This window comes from Mustela nivalis, assembly GCF_964662115.1.
Source record: "Mustela nivalis genome assembly, chromosome: 5".
Taxonomy (NCBI): domain Eukaryota; kingdom Metazoa; phylum Chordata; class Mammalia; order Carnivora; family Mustelidae; genus Mustela; species Mustela nivalis.
In genome coordinates this window covers 69,984,897-70,006,110 of record NC_139024.1, presented here as the reverse complement: position 1 = coordinate 70,006,110, position 21,214 = coordinate 69,984,897, and the positions used below count along the sequence as shown (strand labels likewise).

The 21,214-nt window shown below is 39.3% G+C and overlaps 1 protein-coding gene across 9 annotated transcripts in view; it reads left to right on the top strand.

Moving 5' to 3' along the window:
• Positions 1-21,214, top strand: part of L3MBTL3 (L3MBTL histone methyl-lysine binding protein 3) — a 112,431-nt gene that overhangs the window by 64,090 nt on the left and 27,127 nt on the right. For all 9 annotated transcript variants that reach the window (XM_082731205.1, XM_082731197.1, XM_082731200.1 and 6 more), the window contains 4 exons: positions 848-958; positions 5,684-5,798; positions 7,130-7,232; positions 16,464-16,613. In XM_082731205.1, coding sequence (XP_082587331.1) covers positions 848-958; positions 5,684-5,798; positions 7,130-7,232; positions 16,464-16,613 — 479 coding nt within the window. The remainder of the gene's footprint in view (positions 1-847; positions 959-5,683; positions 5,799-7,129; positions 7,233-16,463; positions 16,614-21,214) is intronic.

Here is a 21,214-nt window from a genome sequence, read left to right as displayed (position 1 = left end):
CAAAGAAGAACTTGCATTGCAGTTTACTTTGAACTGGATAAAATCAAATCAGTATCTGCCTGCATGTCTCCTGTCACAATGATACCAAAGAGATAACTATGACTTCTCTAGTTTGGCCTTCAGGTGCTGCCTTGCATTGATTGTTTTTTATCCTTTACATAATTTTCACACTTAATTTTCAGAGCCACTGTTTTGTTATACCCAATTTAAAGAACAGGGGTGTGAAGCTCAGAAAAGTTAAGCAATTTGCCAAATATTAACAGTCACCTTGCCTTCTGCAGCTTGCCACTTTTTTCGAGGTTTGCAGGTTTCTGCTGAGGACTGAGGCATAGGTAGCTAAGGTCTAGGAGCAAAGGTCCTCCTTACTCATTTCTGTTTTTACAGGACGAATTCCATCTTGTATGTTTTGATGGCTAATTTTCCTTTTTTTAAAGACATCTGCTTTTTGGTCTGATCATTTCTAATCTGTGTCACTTCTCTGTCACTTTAAAGTTCTTCCCTCTTTTTCTGTAAATTATTTAAATGCTTGTTGATTTTTGCCAAGAAGCCTTCTTCTCACTAATGAGAAAAACTTCTTGCATAACTGAAGCATTTTGAATTTTATCTTAAGATCTTTTGCTTTCTGTTTTGCTCCTGTGCTTGGGTGCTCTGGCTGTTTTTATTGCCTCAGGTTTTGGCCCTGTGATTTGGGATTGTGCTTTTTGATAGGGAGGGAAAGGTCCAAAGCTATTGTAGGAACTTGTTAAAAGGTTGATTCTGTAAATAGCTCATCTTATGCTGTCTTTGTGACACGGAGCCCACCTTCTCTTCCTCTGAATCTTACCATGTAAACTTTTCTGTATGGCAGAAACCTCCACATGGATTTCAGAAGAAAATGAAGCTTGAAGTCATAGACAAAAGAAATCCTATGTTTATTAGAGTAGCAACAGTTGCGGACACGGATGATCACCGAATAAAAGTGAGTGTACTCTGGTGGAGTTTTGTCTTTGTTCTAAGATATCTTGGATGGAAACGTAGACAGATATTTAACTTATGAGGTCCTGTAATTAGTCAGACCATAGGAATATGCAAATAAAACAGCTGTGCGTCTTTGTCAATGTTTATCCAGTCTTTTTCCTTTAATTGATGCAAGAATTTTTCTTTGTGACTGACAGTTACTATGTTGTAACTCTGTTCTTTCTCCCAGCACACACTCGAAATATTAAAAGTCTGTCGTAAATCATAGAGTGATTTCTTCTGAATATGGCACCTCATTCTTCAATAGTATGCTCTTTTTTTTTCCCTGAAAACTTGCAGATTAATGTTTTCTGATGGGATTGTATTAGATATAGACTTTTCAGAAGAAAAGTACAGAAGCAAATCCTTTTAATCTAGGATGCAGAAAGAGAAGTAATCTTACAAAGAAGATCAGATTGTACCTTTCACAGGGTCAAGGAATGTTCAGGAAGGTGGATCCAGTTTGTTCTGTTGGAGACTGGTAACGTCAAGTGTAGCCACAGATCCCAGTGAGGAGCCAGGAGTTCTCTTCAGCCAGATCAAATGTCAGGTCCTTGACTGGCTGTATTCTTTAAGAAAAAATGCTTAAAAAGTTAATTGTTTTCATGGATGGGACTTAGAGACGAGTAGATTTCACCATTTGATAAGAAAGCAGAGAGCCAGCTTTTTCACATGAAGATCCCCATTTTTGGCACCTGAGTCCTTCTCTGGAGCCTTCCAGTTTCTGCCAGTCTCCTTCCTGATGGCTGCTGGGCGAGATAGAGAGAAGGAAGGGGCTGGTATGTGCAGCTCTTGCTCAGTTCCTTACTTTCTGTCCCACCCATGGCCGTGGGATATTTATTCTAGAATTCAGAGCCTTAGTGATTTTATTTCTCTACAAGGTAAACCTCTACTCTCTGACAGGGTTGTTGAAGGGGCAGTCACCATCGTGGGGGGAATTGGGGAGCACACTAAAGGAGTTCTCCTACCTCCTGCCACCAGATTGAGTCCTTCTTGGGTTCTGCCTGGTACATGGGTTTGCTCTGGTCCTGTTCTAAGGTGCCTAGGCAGCCCCTCACCACTCTATCCTGTAGGTCAGCACTCCGAACTTCGTTTGCCCTCCACTCACGTTGCTGGTTACTGTCACGTCTCAACTGTCAGCCCCTTTACTTCTCCATTTGTCCTCCTGGCTTTAGACCTTTGCAGAGGGAGAGGGAGGCTTAAGCAGGCTCTATGTCCAGCATAGAGCCCAGCTTGGGCCTTGATCTCACAACGTTGAGATCATGACCTGAGCCTAAGTCTAGAATCATACACTTAACTGAGTGAGCTGCCCAGATGCCCCTCATATTATTTTACTTAGATTTTTTTATTAAATTTAGAATTATTGCTGATATATAATTGTATTTCTAGTGGAACATTTGTATTATAAATATTTTGTATGTCTCTTTTGGGTTTGTAAAAGTTTTAAGTATTTCATGTTACACATTTGTGTATCTTCCTTTCTTGTTCTTTGTTAGACTTTGGATTACTTTTCAAAATAGTCACCAGCAAGAGTAAAACTATAACAATGTTACTAAAGTGTCTGATTTTTTTTTTTGTTTGTTTAAAACCTCTTAATATGCCAGCAACTGAAGTAGTAGAATTTACAAGAGATGAAATAAAACTATACAGACATTAATAAAATTATTTCATGTGGGCTTCTAGAATGAGAATTTTGATTCGGGTTAGTATTAACTTTTGCATATATTATTTTTTATATACTTTCAGATAGCATTTTTAAGTATATTTGGTACCTATCAAAGAGAATTTTATTGTTACCTCTGTTCATAATATCTAAACTAAATTTTATCTCTGAAATTGTAACTTTAAACTACTAAAATTCTCCAGATTGTCTACCAGTCTAGTTTATAGGTGGTATTAGACTTATCTATGGTATCTAAAGTACATTAATCCTAGTAGATAACATCTCATTGCCAAGCTAAGTCAGTTTCATGGAAAACTATGACACATTGTGGTATCAACAGATATGCTAGATCTACCATAAACATTCTTAAAGACATATGTAAGGAAACTTTAAAAAGAACCCTTTTGTTTATTTATGATATCAAGACTTTCAGAGACTCTATTGGTGTACAGTAATGTACTTGTTAATATCCATGGGTCTCAATTCTGAGCACACACCTCAGTAACTTAGACGTTGAGTAAACAACATAAGTATGCGCAAAACCAAACCTGTGGTTTAACAATCTCCTAGGTAGGCTCAGACATTTTGTTTGTTTTTTTCCCCCTTTATCTCTTTCTCCTTTTCATCATTGAGAAAATTCTGATCTGTAGCAGGGGTGGAGAACCATTTATTTGTTAGGATTGAGTATGTTTGCTATAGGAAGATGCCTAAATTTTAAAAAATTTAGGAGTTCATTTATAACAAATGAGACATACATTATGTGAACATTGATTCCAGTGTCAAATAAATGGAATTTAGGAATCCAGGGACGTTTCATGTGTAATAAAATAGGGTAATCACTTGATTAGTTGAGAATTAGGACACTTCAAACTTACTTTAACATTAAATTATGTGTGTCCATTTATTGGTAGCATTGATAGCATAAATTGGTATTTTTAGAAAATTATCATGAATGTCTTCTCACTGTTAATTGGGCATTGTTTTTGATCAAAGGAAAAGAAGGGGTTACTTTGACTTAGGTAATTTTATGTAAGTGCTGCTTTTATATTCAATGCATGTGAATGATGAGTAATTTTATTTGGATCCTTGAATTTTAGGCTTTGTAACTTCTCCTAATTAGCTGTGTGATCTCTTCTCTTCTTTAAAATAATACCTATGATTTCTTCCAGATATGGGATTCTGTGGGCTTTGATTCTAGGATTTATTGATTTTCAGCTTGAGAAAGTGGATTCATTGTGAAGGACTTTATTTTGAACCTGTCTATATGTACTTTAACAGCTCTGTACTATTCTGTCATACAGATGTACCATAATTTAGCTAGCCAGTCCCTAACGGTGGATACCCACGTTGTTTTCTACTGTAAATGAAGAGTTGAGTTACTGAGATTATCAAGTCAAGGGTGATATATTTTAAGTGATTGTTATTGCAAATAACATACCAGAAGTATTTGCTAATTAATACTCCTATCAGCAGTCCAAGAGAAAGCGTTTTATTCTTATACCCACCAACTCTAGGAAACACCCAAGTGGCACATTTTTGACAGGTTGAAAGAACTACAGCTTGTGATTTTAATTTGTAGTGTTTTGCTTATAAGTGAAATAGATTATCTTCTTATATGTTTACTAACTATACTTAGTTTCTTATTTATGAGCAATTTATATCTATTTTTCATCTTTCTATTGGGTTTTTAATCTTACTATGTTAATATATGGTAACTATATACATTAAGGAACAAAGTACATTGTTACATATGTAATAAATGTATTTTGGGGGTTTCTCCTGGGCCTTTCTTCTTTGTGTGTGTGGTATTTGCCACTCATTATAGAATATTTGCCACTCTCAAGTTTTTAATGTTCATGTGGTCAATTGAACAGTCTATTCTTTCACGGCTTTTGAGTTTGGCATCTTGCTTACAAAGGTTATCCTACTCTGAGATGACAAACATGTTCACTCATGCATTGTTCTAGAACTTTTGTTGTTCAGCTTTTAATGTTTGCGTTTTTCATCCATCTGGCCTCTGTTGTCTGGTTAGGAGTAAGGGATTCACAGACTTAAGGAGATGTAGCTGGCAAACAATGTAAAAGTAAAATATCTGTAGCCTTTTGGTAAATCTTCCATCCTAAAAGATAAAGTATATGTAATAATTAAAAGCTACTTAGCTGATTCTTAGTGACCCTAGCTGGGGAACCAGGTGCCCTTCCACATGGTGGTCAGTAACAGTGGCACCAACATAAAACCTTTTTGAGAGATACTGTAATTATTTATGAGAAAAAAATGTTCTTTAGAAATGCATTGGATGGGGGCGCCTGGGTGGCTCAGTGGGTTAAGCCGCTGCCTTCGGCTCAGGTCATGATCTCAGAGTCCTGGGATCGAGTCCCGCATCGGGCTCTCTGCTCAGCAGGGAGCCTGCTTCCTCCTCTCTCTCTGCCTGCCTCTCTGCCTACTTGTGATCTCTCTCTCTCTCTCTCTCTCTGTCAAATAAATAAATAAATAAATCTTTAAAAAAAAAAAAGAAATGCATTGGATGGAGAGATATTTTGTAAACTGGTTGTATTTCTAATAGGATGTTGAATTTGTTTAAAAAGACTTTCTAGCTACCTCTGGAAGAGTTGACATTTAGATGAAAAGCCCTTGTGCCTCTCTACTACCCCCTCCCATTTCTCCGTCCCTGCCCCGATGTATTCGTTACTTAAGGCATATTTACTGGGTGTTTGGTGTTGCTTATATGAAGATGTTATGTATTCAAGATGTTCTAGTGTTGGAAGATACATATAATAATATCCCTGTAGAAGTACTCCTGGCAAGACATTTCTTAATGGACAGATAATTTAAAAATAAGTCAAAAGTGCCTTTTTTTCCCCTCATAGTGTAAATGAAGTAATTTAAATAATTTAAAAAAATGTATTTGGTATTAAATCTACTATATAATTTAGAAGAGAATGAAAATTGTTATGGTGGGTAAAACTTCTATTGTAGGGATTTTCGTGACCTGAATTGTATTGTTAATTTCTATCTGTCATCCAGGTTCACTTTGATGGCTGGAACAGCTGCTATGATTACTGGGTAGATGCAGATTCTCCAGACATTCACCCCGTGGGCTGGTGTTCAAAAACCGGGCATCCTCTTCAACCTCCTTTGAGTAAGAGATACAAGAATAATTTAAATAAATGTTTCCATGTTCTTGTATGTTTAAAGTGTTCTTTTCTCCTATCCTTTCTGTTTCTTTCTCACTGTACATTTCTTCTCTATGTAATCCTTTTCCTACATTTTCAGTCACATGACAGTCACAAAAATATAAAAGAAAAAATGTAATGTTTGAAAAAGCGAAGTTTATATATATATTTTTTACTTTTATTTAGAAGTACTCCTCACCTTTTAAAATCAATACCGAATTTTTGGAAGACAGTTTGTCAGACTATCAAAATTTAGTGTATCAGGAGTGATTTCATACTGTAGTTTTGCAAAATGTTACCATTTTGAGAAACTGAGCAAAGTCTACAAGGTCTCTATATGAATCATTACTTAAAACTTCTTGTGATTTATAATAACCTCAGTAAAAGTTCTCTTTAAATTTAATTTTTAAAAAAGTAAACATGGAAAACTTAACATACTGGGATTTCTACTTTGAAAGAAAACATATACTTTGTAACAGAAAATATGTAGGAAATAGATTATTGTGGGGTTTTAAAATGTTTAGCATGCAGTCCCCCTTCTAGTGGCTTCACTTCTGGATGCCACCTACAGGCTGTGTAAAGGTACAAAAATTCACATGAATGCCATTTGTTACAATGTATTTAAACTAACAAACCTTAGAAACAGAGATTGGTTAAATTCTGATGCATTCATAATACAGACACTGCAACAGCCATAAAGATGTTACCATCAAGATGGAAAGATTTACAAGACATGAAGTTAAAGACCAAAGAAAAAAAATGTTTCAGAATAGCACACATCTATGTTATCCCTTATATGTGACTAAATGAAACAAAAACAAAAACTTGATACACACACACACACACACACAGGAATATATGGGAATGCTTAGAACAACATCTAGCACATTACACATGAACATAAGTTGTCGGGCTGAGGGAGTGTCTGAAATGTGGGTGGGGTAGTATGTAGTATGAATAGGATCTGTAACTGTTTCTCTGTATACCAATGTGGTGTCTGAAATTTTCACAGTATACTAGTATTCCTGTATTATTTATGTTAGTTACTTGATGAAAATTGCTTAGAATCTCCTCATTAATTGACATTTAGGTGTTTCTGGAATCTGTGACATTGAAAGAGGTTGAAACCAAAGTCTACCATTTCACTATTGAAGAAAGATAAATAATGTGAACAAAAGCATGGGGGAAAACCTTTAAAAAGACTTTTAAGATTTTTAATTTTTATTTTATAGCCTTCTGGTTAATTTTATGCCCCCTTCTTTCTTTCTCTCATTTTTGCCCCCTTGTTTTCTTATAGACCCCTTAGAATTAATGGAAGCTTCCGAACATGGTGGATGCTCAACCCCAGGATGTAAAGGGATTGGCCATTTTAAGAGAGTGAGACACCTGGGCCCTCACAGGTATGTGTTGCTGCCACTCACACGGGGATTCTTTATGTGGTCAAAGAGAGGGTACCTATCCCACACATGTGTAAGATAATGATTTCCATGTGTACTAATAGATGTGAGCTAATTTTATATTTTGATCTATATGAAATGTGGTTTCCATGGTGACCCTGTAAAAATGAAGAGTGTATCTGTAGTTAAGTCTTCCTGCATTCCTGAAAAAACCATTCACAGTTTAAAATAAATTTACTCTAGCTATTTGCCTTTTCTTGACAGCCTGACCAGTTGTCCAGACACTTATTTTCTGAAAGAGTCATATTGGATTAACCGTTAATAATGAGAAGAAGACAGACCCTGTTGAAGGTCTTTATTTGATAGAATATGATATGATTTGGGGACTCAACAATCTGAATAATGAGAAGTGAGATTATCATAGATTACCAGCAAAGATCATAAGCAGCACAAATATAAATAGTCACACTTGAGAATGCATTGATCCAAAACAATATTTTTCAAGTATTTTTTAACCCCTAAGTAACTTAAAAAAGAAATCAAAATTATGCATCTGAAATTTGATGTATTGTGTAGGCTATTTGAGGGTGTTTGTAGGCATTTAAAAATCTTATGAAATACCTGGAAGTTCCAATGATTTGACTGTGATTTTTGAGGAACAGAAGCATCACCGGTTTAGGGATATATTAAAATAACCATTTGTCAGTGTAAGTGTTCTGACTGCATGTTAATTGGATTGCCCAGTAAGGAAAATGGTCCCTTGTTTATCTAGTCTGTACGCACGGTGAATCTGGGTCTTCTGAAAAATCTGAACATTGCACTACCTGTTCCTCTGAGAGTTAATAGGAACTGTAAAAGTGATGTAATTAATGTTTCTTCCTCTCCCTCCTTTTCTTTTTCTTCTCTTCTCTTTTCCCCTTCTTTCCTCCCTTCCTTCCATCTTTCCTTAATCTCTGAATCCTCAAATACTGCTTATCTTCCTTTTGTAACACTCCTCCTGAGGTTTTCATGGGATTCAATCTATTTTAGAGTAAATAGTCTAAGAATAGGATGGTGATTCCATTTACAGATACTCACTTAAAAGTCCTTTTCAGGGGCACTGGGTGGTTCTGTGGGTTAAGCCTCTGTCTTTGACTCAGGTCATGATCCGGCATCCTGGATTGAGCTCCCCACAGGGAGCCTGCTTCCCCCTCTCTCTCTGCCTGCCTCCCTGCCTACTTGTGATCTCTATCTGTCAAATAAATAATAAAATCTTTTAAAAAAATAAAAATCCCTTTCAGAAGTTCCTGGCTCTCTCAATTAGTAGAGCATGTGACTCTCTATCTCAGGGTCCTGAGCTCAAGCCCCACATTGGGCATGGAGCCTGCTTAAAAAATAATTTAAAAGAAAAAAGAAGGAAAGAATGAAAAAAATTAAAAAAGAAAAACCCTTTTCATTGTTTATGTAATTGCAAACCCAAAGTTATATGATTAATGCAAACTGAATTAAATATACTATATCTTCAGAGTTGTTTAGTGTTGCTGAGTGAAGGCAGCTAGATTATTTTTCAGACATTATATAAGTCTAAATGCCAGAAATAACCCACTAGCATTAATAAATTTCCATTGTATATTAATAATTTCATTCAGTAAATATTTTTGAGTTTTTTCCCCAATAATAACTAACATTTATTGAGCATGTATTTCCTCTGCACAAGGTACTGCTCTGTTTTACATGTATGGATAACCTTCAGAACTACCCTATTAGTCCTAGTGTTATTTTCTTCCAATTTTTGATGAGGCCACTATGGCACTGGAGAGGTTTATTGATTGGCTCTGGTAAGGGGGAAACAGGGAATGGCACCCAGTCTAGCTCAAGGGTGTGTGCTATTGACCTCTCCCCTCGCAGTGCCTCTCAAGGCCCTGCTCCAAGAATTAGTCACAGCAACCTTCAAGGAACTCAGGGACTAATGGAGATATAAAGCTATACATAATTTAATTAAAATATAAGATACAGAACAGTAATATTGAACCTTTGACCTGTTACCAACCCCAAGATATTCATTGGACTGAGGCAGTTTGTTCAAATTATGGAAATTTGAGGAAAATTAAGGACAAGAATACAGAAGTTTTTGTTTTTGTTTTTGTTTTTTAAGCATGCATATTGATATTATGTTGTTGTGGGGCAGTTGAAATACTTGTTTTGGCCTTCTGGGAAGGAAACCCCCCTTAAAGCAATGTCCATCATCTCTTTAGGAGTGCTTTTGGCCTGAGCTGAGAGGTTTGCCTGTCATGGCAAGGTCTTTGGTGACAGTCCTGTCCCCTGCTTGAAGGCACTGTCCACTCATTACGACCACCTTTCCCCAGCAATACCATGGACCTCTGAGGGCTCCTCTGCTGAGCCACACGCATTTCACAAAGTTGCGGTGATTCTCTCCAGAGCATTTCTTCAGCGATGCGGTGTCGTATCTGCCAAAGGGGGGGGGCATTGTGGGACGAGTCGTGGAAAATTTTATGGAAAGATGCGGTAAAGAAATCTTTCCGTTTAACTGGAACCGATAGAGAATTACTCATTTTTTTGGAATGAAAGAGGAAGCAGTAGACCTTCGGGCTTGAAGACATATATTGATAAAGAAGTGGCATCTGGTGTTCTGTCAGATGAAGGGCGTGACTAGCAGCTTTGTGCATGAGCCTGGGGCAGAGTTGGTGGTTGGCTGGAGCCTCGGCGAGGAGCGGTACGTGGGCTTCAGACAACTGGCAGCCGCCATCAGCTCCTGGCCTGTGCTCTCTCCCCTTCTTCTTAGCCCTTTCTGCTGGCTTTTCTGAGTCTTCCCAACTGTGCTGTCCTATTTACAACACTCAGAGCTCTGTGTCCGGCGGGTTATTAATCCTTAACAGGCACAGCCTGTTTTCCATTTCATTAGTAGACTGTGGCATAGCTGCAGCCTCATGGATATTCTTGAAAAGGTTCATTTCTCTGGCACTTATTTTTGTCCTTGCTGAGAAGGCTGTGTTTAGGAAAACATAATGAGAAAATTCTCTTTGGACTAATTTACTGAGAAACTGCATAAATCAAAACATGCATTCTTTGCTTAGATAACAAGGAAAGTTGCTCTTTTAAGCAAGAATAATCACTTTTATGAACACATAAGCAAAAGGCTATGCTTTGACTAGCGGTTGTTGTTAGCTTCTCTGAAAAATTATAATAGTTGAATTTGATGTAAGAGGTGTTAGAAATAGAACATGTGTCTCGGCTATGAATTTTGAGAATGTGATGTTTTCAGATGTTGAAATGTAAATGATCAGTGAGTGAGTCGAATGTGGATTTTGTTCATGTCTCTAGGGACATTCGGTAGCGAGATTGCTCCATGCTCTCTTTCTAGCAAGGGAGCATTAATCTGGGTGGTGGTGTGGTGTTTCCCTTTGTTGATTCATTCATTCGGACTATGGAAAGGTCAGAGAAGGGGAGGAGATTAAAGGAGAACTAAAGTTATATGAAAGATATTGTGTATCTCTAGTGCTTTCAGAAGTAAATCTTTTCTACGTAAGATTGGATCATGGAGGAAATAAACAAGAACAAATGGGGAGTATCTCCAACAACCTCTAAAAGGTCATCATAGAATCTATGGAGAGTTTTAAAAATGTGAACAGACACTTGCAAACTGTAAACATATTGACTGAACATCCGTCCATCCCTGCATCCAGCATACGCTTGCTGAGTGCTTGCTTTGGGCCGGCTGCAGGGTGAGGTGGTGGGCCGCACAGAGGAGGGGGTCCCTACACCGAAGAAGGCCAGTCTGGGGCAAACAGGTTTTCATAGAGGCATGAATGGAGTAACAACCTTTTCCTGAGAGAAGCAGAGAACCTCCAAAAGTGAGGCATGGTATGGACTTTTTAATGCTGTTGTTTATCTTTGCTGATGCTCTCTTACACCATAGTGGTTATGTGTTCGTCTGCTTCGGCTTCTTGAATACTGACAACCGGTGGGATTTATTGATGACTTCCTGTGTTCCAGGCACTGTTGTAGGACTTACTGTGTGATCTCACTTACTGTTCACAGCGGCTTTGTGAAACAGGTGCTGTTCTAATCTCTGTAACAGGTGAGGAAACAGGGTTGGAGTAGTTAAGTACATGCCTGAGGGTCAGACAGTGGCCGAATCAGAATTCAACCGAGGCTTGGATGGCACCCAGTCTCTGCTTGTAACTCCTAGACTCTCATTTAAGAAGCATGTGGCCTGATAGAGCCTGACTCAGGTTTTGGTCAGGATAGTGTGTGAGAACGATTATGTGATCACTCAGAAAACTGGAAATGTTACCTAATTGTTTAAGTAAACGTATCCACAATTAAAAGGATTTCAAAGGTGGCAGTGGGGAATAGTGAATAAGGCAGTCCGCCTCCCTTTCCTCATCAGCTGGACCAGTCTGTCCTAGGAAAAAACTTCCTCCATAGAGGGACTGGAGGCACATTGACATTCGTGTGTGAAGCTGATACGGAATTATTTGCCAGTAGAACAGGGTGTACCCTGATGAAATCCTCATGGTAGATAGTTGTGTGCTCCTGCATGAGTTGCTTCCTCTGCTCTCTGAGGAACTCCATCATGGTAAAGAGTTATGTATATGTGGATACGTGTGTGCCCCTGTGTACATGATACACAGAGGTAGTACAGGAGAAACTAGAGATGATCAGAAGCCTAATGAGAACCCACTTTCTCCGCAGAAGTTTGATCAGCACTGGTAACTTTTAAAACTGTATGAACGTTGTAAATTTAAGAAAAAGGAAACTGGCAAAGAGATTCAATTATGGGTCGAAGCGTATTAGCTCTATGACAGGAGTATCTTGCTCGAAGACGATACTCAGATACTAAGTCCATTGTCACAGATTAAAACTGAGGGCATTCTTCGATATGGTGAGGTACTGTTTGCCCCCATACGACGTAACAGGACAGTCAGAGCTCATCATTGGACTCTGCCAAGAACTGGTAAAGCAACAGTGAGTAAGTTCCCTTTTTTAAGACTCAGTTTCTGCATCTGTAAAACGAGTGCTAGACAAGGAGCCAACTTCCCAGGGTTGTAGGAATTAAACAAGATTATGGAAGTAAAGCACTTAATGTGTTTAATGCAGTTAAGCCGTGAAAATTATGACATTGTTATCATCCTCGTTTTTACAAGTGAGAAGACGGGGTCTCACAAGTTGTGTTCACTCTTGAGGAAGTAATGGATGGAGAGGCAGAGCACCTTTAGAACCAGGTTCCTGATTTCTGTCTAGGGGATTACCCATCACTCCTCGCATACTGTCACTTGAGCACACTTCATTTGCATTTCGTGGCATTGCATTTTTTTTTTTTTTTAAATCACCACCCACTTCAGGAACCAGCTGGCTTCCTTCTCTACCCCAGAGTAGGTGTAGAAATGTGAGGTGTGTATACCCATTTTACTTCTCTCAGGGTTCAAAAGAAGAGGGGGGTATAAGCATAAGATCATGGTGGGACTCCCTTGTTAGATCAGCCCGGCCCATTAGTAAATCTCTGCTGGGAAGGCTGTGCTCCCTTCACCTACTTCAAGACAAGAGTTTGAAATTCCTCTCTGGCCCTAACAATCCAGAGAGGCAGACAGTTAGACAGTAAGGCTGATTTTGTTCTGCAGTCTCGCCTCTCTGTGAGCTGTCCAAGTTCATATGTCGGGATCTTAGAGCTATTCCTCCTTCATGTAGTCAACAGAGAGGGGAAGGGAATGATGTAAGAGTTCTAAACTATAGCTGTTACCTCTTGTGCGTAGTCGGGGATAGGCAGCCCCAAAGAATATTGTGGGTCTTACAGTGTGGGAGTGAGTGGGGTCAAGAACAGGCCTCTCATTTTCTTTACTTCATATCTGAGAAAAGCTGAGGGTAGGTGTGTAGATAGTTCTTCAGTCATTGTAAAGCCAGGTGTTTAACTGTGAGTGAAACGTGATGGTTGCAGTATTTTTGGATTAGCGGCATACAATTTGTCCAAAAAAAAAAAAAAGAATTATATTTAGATTTTTTTTCTTGCTGTTCACAAAACGCAAGGAGATACATTTGTAATAGAAATACACAATATGAGGAAAGAATAGAACAGAGTTAAAGATGACAATCTGAGGCTTAGTTAATATATTTCCTTTGTCAGAAACAAAGATTCAAGAATAACAGGAGGAACTGGTTGTATTTCTTATCTTTATTCATCAGAAGAGGGGGGGTTCATTGATAAATTTGGTTGTAAGCATGTTTATTATGAGGCCAGCCTGGGTCATTTATTTTTGTATGAAACAAGATAGGTGGAAGGCAAGCTCCACGTCTCTTGGGAGAACCACAGGGAGCAGGGCCTCTCCCCTTCCTCAGACCTGTGGCAGTTACTGTGTGGGCAGAAAACTGAAATTTAGCCAAGCAGATGCTGCCAGCTGGGTCCTCCATCAGAAGGAGTGATGTGAAGGCAGGTGACACTTGGTGTTTGCAGCCTCTGTGGAATTGGGCTTGGGTGGGAGTTGGGCGGGTGTGGAAGTGGCTGAGGGGTCTGCAGAGTGAATGAAGGCCACAGCCCCAGGAGCCCCCCATCCAGTGTAGACTATGTCTGGGGAGGAGAGCTGATTGGACCTTTCTTCCTGATGCAACCTGACTGCCCAGTCTTCCTACTGAGCTGAATGATGCCCTTGTAGTAAGTTGATTTCTGCTCAACTTTGAATTGGTTTTTGTTACTTATATCCGTAAACACTGATTAGTACAAATACTCCATAAAGGATTCCATGAGGTACTTGAAGGATTCTTGTTCAGAAGAGACAATGGTGATGGATTTTTCCTTAACATCATTACTTGAATAAAAATGAGTTAAAATAGCATGCCCATTCTCAATAAGATAAATGAAATAGTGGGCTCATTTTACTGAGCTGCTTTGTTGCTGTGTGACATTGGGAAGGCATCATCTCTACTTGATTGTTTAATAAACATTCCACAATTCCTGATGTGGTCCTACAATATCTCCTTCTCTCTCATCATTCTCATCTTGTGAGGGGGTGGGGAGAGAAAAGGCATCCTTATCACCACCCAGGTCTTCAGGCCAGAAACCTGCAGACCATTCTTCAGTCCTTCTTTGATGTCACTCCCCGTCAGCTATCCATGCACAGCTTCCCTTGGAGGGATCACAGAAGTACTGTGACTGTTTTAGCCACCCAAATCAAAGTCACCATGATGTCTTTACTCTTATGAAACTACTTTTGCTCCAATTCGGTCCTCTTGAAATCTTCCCTCCACAAAACATTCTATTCTGAGTGATTGTTTTAAATTGTATATCAAACCATATCATTCTCCTATTTGAAGGTCCTCTGGTGCCCTCAGATCAAAAGTAACCACCAACTGAACTCATGACCATGGCCTACATGACAACATGACCAAACCCTACATAACACTTCCCCCACCTGCCTCTAGTGCATCCCCTCCCCTTGCTCACACACTCGACCATCACTCATCTTCCCCTACCAAACTTTCCCTACGAGTTTTCCCTACATTTGTGTTCTTCTTCCCATTTCCCAGAATGCTCTTCTCCTGTGTGGACAGAGCAGGCGTCTTCCTGACCTTGAGGGCTCTGCTCAAATGCTGCCACTTCAGAAAGGCCCCTCCTCACACCTGCAACAGCCCCATCTTCTCTCTTAGGTCATACTGCAAGGAGTTTGTCATTATGTGAGGTTATCTAATTTATGTTTGCGCAATTGTGGCTTCTCCTAGAATATCATCTTCATGAGAGGGGACACCTTGTCTTTTTATTTTCCATTGTGTTTCCAGTGCCTAGGAAGATAATTAGGGCTTAATAGATGCTTGATAAATACTTGTTGAACAAATGAATGAAATAACTAATGATTGAAGTCACCTAAGCGTTTTAGGCCTAATTTGTCCCATGAGAAGCCTTCCTCATAGGATATTGTAAAGCTTAAGTGAGGTACTGGGCTTAGTACAGTACTTGATTATATAGTGAGAACTCCATAAATATTACTAGTTACTGTTTTTGTTACTGTTGGGTTAGCATTATATACATTTAAGTCAAAACATAAGGGAATGTTATTTATGTTTGTCTTTTACATAGAGTGTAGAGCAGTATGAAGTTAGGTAAAATAAAGATTGTATTTTAGCTTACAATGTATCTGTGATAAGTTTTATAGACCACTATCAGAATCACTTGGTTTTCAAACTCTTCCCCCCTCTTCTAGGAGAAGGTATCTATCTGATTTTCTTGATGGAGAATAGACATGCATTGTTTAAAAATTTTCCCTGGGTGATTATCAACATTCCCACAATCACCTAGAGAGAGGAAGAGACACATAAGACACTAATATAATTTATCTAAGATCCAACAATTTCCAGTTTTAAGGAGACTTCCTAAAACCAGAGGGGCAGAGGAGCCGTTAGTTGGAGGGGTTCATTGTGTATTGGAGGCCTGAGATACAGAGGCTGCCCAGTTGTTCTGGAGCCTAGTGAGCTGAGGCCTAGGCAGAGGATGATACTGACTTAACACTGATTTAATAATTAGTGGCCTAGATTTCCTTTGCTTGGATAGCAGGTATGATCCCCAAGTGGATCCTGAGAGACCAGCCAGGGGTGCCGAGGGCACTGATAGAAGGGAAGCAAGCTAGATGGTCATGATCCAAGTTGGCATCCGGGCTCCTTTGAGATCCGAAACAGGGTTAACTACAGATTGATACATGTATTGCCTAGGATATCAGGTGTGCATTTGGATGTGGAGTCAGGAACATGGGGGAACTGCCTTCCTTGAGAGGGACAGCTGTTATAAAGGAAATGACACAGCCCTTGAGGACCCTGAGGCTGGAGAATCACTTTGGGAAGCAGATCTGCTCCATCTGTCCCATCAGGATCTCTCTGACCCACCGTTATCACCAGGCCTCCTAGGATGTCTTAAGCATTTCTCTCTTGGGGCTGATCGTTCTCGTAGATATGCACAGGCTCTGCCCTTGGACAGTACAAAGTGGATCCTGCAGTGATGGTTCCTCAGTTCCAAAGATTTCATCAGATGGCGTCTGAACATCAAGTGCCAAGACACATTTGCTCTCAGAATATACTGAAACTGGGTCTGAGAAACAAAATATTGCGTACGATACATTTAGTCATACATATATGCATATGTAAATATATATAACATTCAATGAAATTTTGGAATTTTATGTTCTGTAGCCTGTCATTTTCATTAGAGGTGTGTTCTAATTAGAATGTTCTTCCCTTTTCCTTTTAATGTTTTAGTGCTGCCAACTGTCCCTATTCAGAAATCAATTTGAATAAAGACCGAATTTTCCCAGACCGCTTAAGTGGTGAGATGCCTCCGGCTAGTCCATCATTTCCAAGAAATAAAAGGGCAGACACAAATGAAATCTCTTCATCTCCTGAAATCAGGTAACTAAAGTAATAATATTAGTGTTGTTTAGAAGTACTCTGGTTGAAAGAGGTTTTCTATCTCAGATGTTTTATGTTCTCTGGTTATCTTTTCTCGGACATTATTGAAAATGTATTTGATTTAATGTAAAAGGATGATGAAGATGAGTAGTGGACTTAAAAAAATTAGGCAGAGGGTTTTTAAAAGCATATCTAATCAGACAGGCTTAATTCTTACTTGTTCCTCTTCTGCTTGAACTTTTTTGGTGTTAGGAGTTTAGAAATTCCAGTCATTTTACTTCATGCCAGTTCATATTTCTGTGAAGATTTTTGTGAAGAATATACATTACTTCTTTTTCATTCTAAATGCTTGCATATGTGTTATTCCTTTTAATTATTAAACTGTTAATTGCACTACATTTGACCCTTGAATGACATGGGGGGTTAAAGGTACTGAACACAGTGAAAACTCTAAGTACACCTTTTAAGTTCCCAAAAACTTAACAGCCTAATGTTGACTGAAAGCCTTACCGATAACATAAACAGTTGATTAACACATATTCTGTACATTATAGATATTATATATGGTTTTCTTACAATGAAGTAAGCTAGAGGAAAGAAAATGTTATTAAAATCATAAGGAAGAGAAAGTACATTTCCAGTAGTATATATAATTTATTGAAAAAAAAATCTATGCATAAGTGGACTAGCTTAGTCCAAACCCATGTTGTTCAAGGGTCACCTGTATGAGCTCATTCAGTTTTGATTTCACTTGTAGAGTTGAGTTGGAATGTTAAGCTCAGTGGATTATTAGGTAAAGAACTAGATTTTGTTTGATCTTTAAATAAAAGTCGTGTGCCCTTCCAACAGCTGAGGATACTACTAAAAAAAAGCAGATTGGTAGAAAGGTATTCCTTAGTGCTTAGGTTTTGGGAGTTTCTTTTATGGAGTATTTTACTTATTTATTTATTTAAGATTTATTTATTCAGGGGCGCCTGGGTGGCTCAGTGGGTTAAAGCCTCTGCCTTCGGCTCAGGTCATGATCCCAGGGTCCTGGAATTGAGCCCCGCATCGGGCTCTCTGCTTGGCAGGGAGCCTGCTTCCTCCTCTCTCTCTGCCTGCTTCTCTGCCTACTTGTGATCTCTGTCAAATAAATAAATAAAAGATCTAAAAAAAAAAAAGATTTATTTATTCATTTGAGAGAGAGAGAATGCATGCACATGTACATGAGTAGGGGGATGGGCAGAGGAAGAGGGAGTCCCCAGCAGACTCTGCACTGAGTGCAGCGCCCACCTCAGGGGGATCCCAGAACCCTGAGATCATGACCCAAACTGAAATCAAGAGTTGGATGCTCAACCAACTGAGCCCCCAGGCGCCCCTTTCATGAGTATTTTAAAACCTAAGGCAACATCATTCTCTATTTAAATATTTTATAACTTCCATCTTTATGGATGAGCCAGGTGGACATTTGAATGAATTAATCTGATTGTAAATTCATAGCAGTGCTATTGGAGTACTGGCATTTCAGGTCTCACTATCCTTTTTTTAAATTAATTAATTTATTTTTTAAAATTTATTTGACAGACAGAGATCACAAGTAGGCAGAGAGGCAGGCAGAGAGAGAGAAGGGAAGAAGGCTCCCTGCTGAGCAGGGCTCCATCCCAGGACCCTGGGATCATAATCTGAGCCGAAGGCAGAGGCTTAACCCATTGAGCCACCCAGGTGCCCCAGGCCTCACTATCCTTATAAAAAAGTTATTTTATCCTATGGATGAGGTGAGCTGTAACTTCTGTAATTATTAACCACAGGAAGATGATTTTTTTTTTTTAACCCTTAAAACTATGACTAATGTAACATAAACTCATTTTCCCCAACCCAGCCCTCCAAAATGAGGTCATACCATGTGAGGAAATTTACTTTAAGACAAATAATGCACTAATTCATATAGTAATAATTATAGATACAGAGTTCATTGACTCTGACTCACAAGGTGGTAAGACTGCCTTAAGTGTTTAGATTTCAGAAGCCAAGATACTGTTTAAAATACCAACAGAAGCCTCTGAGGAACAAGCTGGCCTATCTCACAGGCTTTTCACTCACCTTACCGGCTCCAGGCCAGACTCCCAGGGCCAGAGATTCCTCACAGCAGAATCTCCTTGGGATGATTTCCTAGGGTCTTCTTTAACACAAAATTTATGTAAAAAAAAAAAGCTGTAGTGGATTTGACCATTCCAGTGACCTGTCTTCTCTGAGGTGTGGTCATGGTTCTTCATGTAATCACCCAGAATTTAGGGAACAACCACAGACATTTTTAGTTTTCTCTATAACCTATTACATATGTTTCACATCTAAATAGTTTTCTGTGTCATGCATTTTTCGCCCATACTCTCTTTTGAGTCAATGAATTCTGACCTGTCATTACTTTGTGTGACTGAATACTTGGACTTCTTTGTATTAAGGTCAGTTTCTTCAGGTGATCTGCTTTCATTTGGTACGTGGGTGTTCCATTATTCATGTTTTCAGAGACTCTTTGGATTTCCTCTTGCCTTCATCTTCCCAGATTTACTGTTTTTATTTTACTTTATTTTTATAACTGAAAAATAAACTGAAAGATTTGATTACTTACATGCAAAGGAAACATGAGGGAGATGATCAAAATAACCCCTCAATTTTTAAGGTGAACATTTTTTTCCTCACTGTATTTTTTACGCAGAAGTATATGTAAGAGATGATTGCAGACATTTTGATGTTGCAACCTAAATGCTTCCACACAATATGTTTCAAAATAACACAGATTCATTTACTCTTTAAAAATTTTAATTTCTTCCTTAATATTTTTAAAAATTGACTTAGGATTACCTTTTTCTACTGCAGGCAGTCACTGGTTCTCACAGTAATCCTAATGGCACTGGGTATTTTAGATATAAATGATCACGAGGTGCCAACATAGTAAATGTGAACAGATAAAAGAAAGGCTGTTAATGAAAAAATGTATCTGATGGCTTGATAATGGTTGATTTAAGGTAGAATTAACAGGGTAGAAGTTGGCTGGTTTCTCTGCTCTAAGGGAATCTGTGTGAACATATTTAATATTTTTTTCATTTCATAAGTAAATATAAAATTTTTGGATTGCTGATTTCTTTCACCTGGACTTAAGAAAGAAACTAGTAAGCTGTGCAAAGCTCTGAGAGCAGTGACTAATAATAAGCCCTCAGTAAAGTTAGTTTGTATTAACGGGGCAAGAAGAATAGGTTACCTATTTGTTGCATGGCATTCTTTTATTCTAGCAGAGCAAAGGAAAGGCTGGCCCATTTCTTTCTTTCCTTTTCTTTTTTTAATTTATTTTTTCTCACTATAGCACGTACCCTCCCCAATATTCCTCAACCTGTCACCCCATCCCACCAACCCCTCCCCTCCAGCAACCTTTAGTTTGTTTCCTAAAATTAAGAGTCTTTTATGGTTTGTCTCTCTCTCTAGTTTGATCATGTTTTATTTTTTTAAATATAACATTGAAGACAGTTCTCACAATACCAGATTATGTTCTCTCTCCTTTTCTCGTAATTGTTATATACGTGGATAGAATTTTTTATTCAGATTTTAATGCATTTTCCTTGCATCATTTGTAATAATTTACTAACTTTGGTAGCCAGACTCTACCAGATTTTTTGTTTGGGGTTTGTTTGTTTGTTTGGGGTTTTTTTTTTTTTTTGGTAATACACTTTAGGACAGCAAGAGACCATTTGTCCCCCCAGAAGTGGACCCTGAGACAAAGATTGAGTTGCAGGTGGTTTATTTGGGAGCTGAGGAAGACCTCCGTGGGGGGGGTGAGGAAGTGAGCCGGGGAAGGGGAGACCACCCATGAAAGCTTTGTTGTCACACTGATTACCACTGTGGACAGCAGGGACACAGTCCTGCTGCGACCACTCTGGGAGTCTGTGTAAAACACACAGTCTCGAAGTTTGCCCACCGGGAGGCTAAAGGAGCAGAGCTATTTAAACAGCGGTTACCTTCAGTCCCAGAGCGAGGCTGCCAGGGGAGGAACACACAGTCATTTCCCTGCACATCAGCCCTGTTGCACACCGAGCAGCCGGAGCCCAGGTTAGTCCTTCAGGGAGGCGGAGTGGGAAAGACTGGAGCTGGCGCCATGGCTGGAAGGGGGTACGGTCCAGCAGACACGGGCTGGGCATTGACCGCGGCTGCTCTGCCACCCGTCACCGCCCCCTCCTTCACCTGTTTCAAATGCCAGAGGGTCCCCAGGCATTGCTTTTGATCTGGAAGCTGACACAGCCAGGCCAGATAAAGTAACAATGCAAGGAATGTGTATATCCTTTTCAGACCGGGACCGTTATTGTAAGGGCAAGTTGGCAGGCCACCTGCTCAGGCTGGGTGTGGGGACAACTAATGTTCCACGGCAGTAGCTCCTAGACTTTGCATCAGAGTCCCAGGGACCTTCTGAGAATTCAGATTTGGGGGCCCGGGCCAGCCCCACCAGAATCTTCCAGACTAGAACCCAAGAGTATGCATTTGAAAATTTGTTTGTTTGTCCCTGCTTGACACTTGCAGTGATTCTCCATTATTCTTGAGATGGAGACCGTAATTCTGAGCCTGGCCTGGAAGGTCCT